The following is a 2905-nucleotide window of genomic DNA, read 5'->3' as shown; positions in this document are numbered from 1 at the left end:
TCAACTGTCCAATTTTGGTGAGCTCTTGCAAATTGTAGCCTCTTTTTCCTATTTGTAGTGGAGATGAGTGGTACCCGGTGGGGTCTTCTGCTGTTGTAGCCCATCCGCCTCAAGGTCGTGCGTGTTGTGGCTTCACAAATGCTTTGCCGCATACCTCGGTTGTAACGAGTGGTTATTTCAGTCAAAGTTGCTCTTCTATCAGCTTGAATCGGTCGGCTCATTCTCCTCTGACCTCCAGCATCAACAAGGCATTTTCGCCCACAGGACTGCCGCATACTGGATGTTTTTCCCTTTTCACACCATTCTTTGTCAACCCTAGAAATAGTTGTGCGTGAAAATCCCAGTAACTGAGCAGATTGTGAAATACTCAGACCGGCCCGTCTGGTACCAACAACCATGCCGCGCTCAAAATTGCCTAAATCACTTTTCTTTCCAATTCTGACATTCAGTTTGGAGTTCAGGAGATTGTCTTGACCAGGACCACACCCCTAAATGCATTGAAGCAACTGCCATGTGATTGGTTGATTAGATAATTGCATTAATGAGAAATTGAACAGGTGTTCCTAATAATCCTTTAGGTGAGTGTGTGTGTATGTATGTATGTATGTATGTGTATGTATATGTGTATATATATATATACAGGGCGAAACTGGAGGAAAACGTGGGATAATTGCTGACTTGTTCAGATGTTGTTGATTTGTTCAGTTGTCCTTGATCTTTTTGCTTGTACCATGGTTAAGTAGGCAACGTATTTACAGTGTTATTATTGTTGAGATACAATCGGGGGTGTCTGCACAGCATGTTTTATTTTGAAAATCGACCGGACTCTCCGTGCCGTTCTGTGTCTGACTTCCTGCCCGGTTCATCTGCTCTGTGTTGGCAGAAAAACCGCAATTAGATTTTTTCCCCCAAATCGTTCTGCCCTATATTTCAGCATTGAATATTTCTTAAAAATGGCGTTAAAATATCTTCTCGTCTTTTTTTCTTGAACCCAATATTGTGCATTGTCACGTCTTGTGAGCTAATTGTCTGCTCACACTCCTAATCTGAGCCCTTATGTCCGCACTTGACACTAACAAAGGGGGGTGGGAGTCAGTGAAGGTCAGTAGTGGGTGCTGTAAATTCATATAAAAGAGAGGCAGAAAAAATGTCACAGTAAAGGGAAAAAATGTACTATATTATGGTGAACACTAAATGATGTTATTTTGTTTGATAAAAGTCAGACAGGTGCTCTTGAGCTGCTGGTTCAGCCCAGGAAACCTGCTGCTGTTTTTACCCTGACTCTGCTCTTGAGCAAGGCACTCAGGGTAACTCGAATACTAAAGTATCACTCATTCTGTCTGTGTGTATCACATGTACCATGCGTACTGTGTGTGTGTGTGTGTGCGTGTATCCAGACTGTCTGTTTGTGTGGTCTGATCAGTGTGTCATTGTGTGTCCCCTCTCCCTCTCCCTCCTCCTGCCAGTCACCCCAGAGGCCATCGGCTTCCTGTCGGCGGTGGGCGTCTTCATCGTGGCGTTGGCCGTCCTCTTCCTCTTCATCAACAAGAAGCTGTGTTTCGCACGTGTCGGTGGAATGCCCTGTCTGGAGCAGCACGCCCGCCGGAGGAAAGGACGAGTGGGTGTTCGCCAGGGGCTCGGTGAGTGGGCAGTTCCTACAGCAGTCAGTGTTGTTGTTCATCAAGCTCGTAGTTTGTTAACCATAGCGGTGGCAGGTCGGGAAATATCAATTATTTCTTCACCCATTTTCTGATGCTTATCTGGGTTCGGTTCATGCTAAAAAGTAAAAAGATCAAACAAACCTATACCTCCTTTTCCCTAGCTTCGTCCTCAGGGATCCCAGGGCATTCAGGGGCCAGACAGGACATGCCTGAAACACCTCCACAAGTGTCCTGGAAGCCTCCTGTTTTGTTGCCTGGCATGGATGATAATAAGGAATCTAACATGAGTCCAGGTCAAGCTCCACACAGTCACAACAGTAACATATCTTTTTGTTTTTTTACCACAAAGCGAGAACCTCCGGGTCTGAAAAGGGAAGCCAATGCTGAAGAGCCTTAAACCTGCGTTCTCTCTAGCAGCCAGCAGGGGGCGACGCCACTGGCTGCAGAAAGAAGCGTGATTGTATAGAAGTCTATGAGAAAATGTTTCTACTTCTCAGCTGATTTATTCCCTCAGTAAACACTTTCCTGATGAGTTTATGGTCTCAGTCGCTAGTTTCAAGTCTTCTTCAACACAGCGTGATGTTCATTTAGTAAATTATGGTCCCATTTAGAGGAACAGAGACCGTAATGTTTTAGGGCAGTGGTCGGCAATAGTGGCGAGATTACTTTGATAGCAGCACAGAAAAAACATTATAGTGGCTGGCTCAGTCATGACAGCAAAAGTCACTCATAATCACTTCCTCTTAAGTTATTGTGCCTACAAAATATAATAATATATAATATATAATTGCAGCAGTACTTTGTGTCGTGTTTAATTGAGAGCTTTTACTTTGAAAAGCTCTGAAGGAAATTCAAAAGAGTCTCTGGCTTGCTTGAGACTCTACTGAAAATGCCGTCACAAACCTTGAGATCGGATTCCCCTGAGTGAGAAAAGTCGGAATTTCCTGCTTGGAGACACTGGGGAAATGAAAATAAGCGTCCATAGCTTGATTTGGACCATTTCGGGGGAGTCACAAACTCCCGCACATGTTTAATTGTGAACACGTAAAACGACCTCTTCATAATCAATTTGTTGAAAAGGAAAAAAAATTATACTAGCAGCAAGTGGGAATTGAACACACAACCCTTCAAACTGGACTCCTATGGGTTACTAACTGAGCTAACCAGACACACTAGAAATGTTGAATTATAAATTATCAATTGACCCTTCGCTAAGCCCCCCCCCCCCCCCCCCCCCCCCCCCC

General features: G+C 44.4%; 2 protein-coding genes across 6 annotated transcripts in view; both read left to right on the top strand.

Annotated features, from left to right (window-relative positions):
• Positions 1-2905, top strand: part of kcnh5b (potassium voltage-gated channel, subfamily H (eag-related), member 5b) — a 1142829-nt gene that overhangs the window by 787315 nt on the left and 352609 nt on the right. The gene's annotated exons all lie outside the window — the stretch shown is intronic.
• The window catches only part of syt16 (synaptotagmin XVI), a 58708-nt gene that overhangs the window by 29486 nt on the left and 26317 nt on the right, over positions 1-2905 (top strand). For 4 of the 5 annotated variants that reach the window (XM_046062572.1, XM_046062571.1, XM_046062570.1 and 1 more), the window contains 2 exons: positions 1467-1640; positions 1823-1954. In XM_046062572.1, the coding sequence (XP_045918528.1) occupies positions 1467-1640; positions 1823-1954 (306 nt within the window). The remainder of the gene's footprint in view (positions 1-1466; positions 1641-1822; positions 1955-2905) is intronic. The other variant, XM_046062575.1, reaches the window with a different exon arrangement.

Source organism: Micropterus dolomieu, linkage group LG11, assembly GCF_021292245.1.
Source record: "Micropterus dolomieu isolate WLL.071019.BEF.003 ecotype Adirondacks linkage group LG11, ASM2129224v1, whole genome shotgun sequence".
In the NCBI taxonomy this organism is placed as follows: domain Eukaryota; kingdom Metazoa; phylum Chordata; class Actinopteri; order Centrarchiformes; family Centrarchidae; genus Micropterus; species Micropterus dolomieu.
Note: the sequence above shows the minus strand (reverse complement) of the source record. Positions and strands in the feature narration are given on the sequence as shown.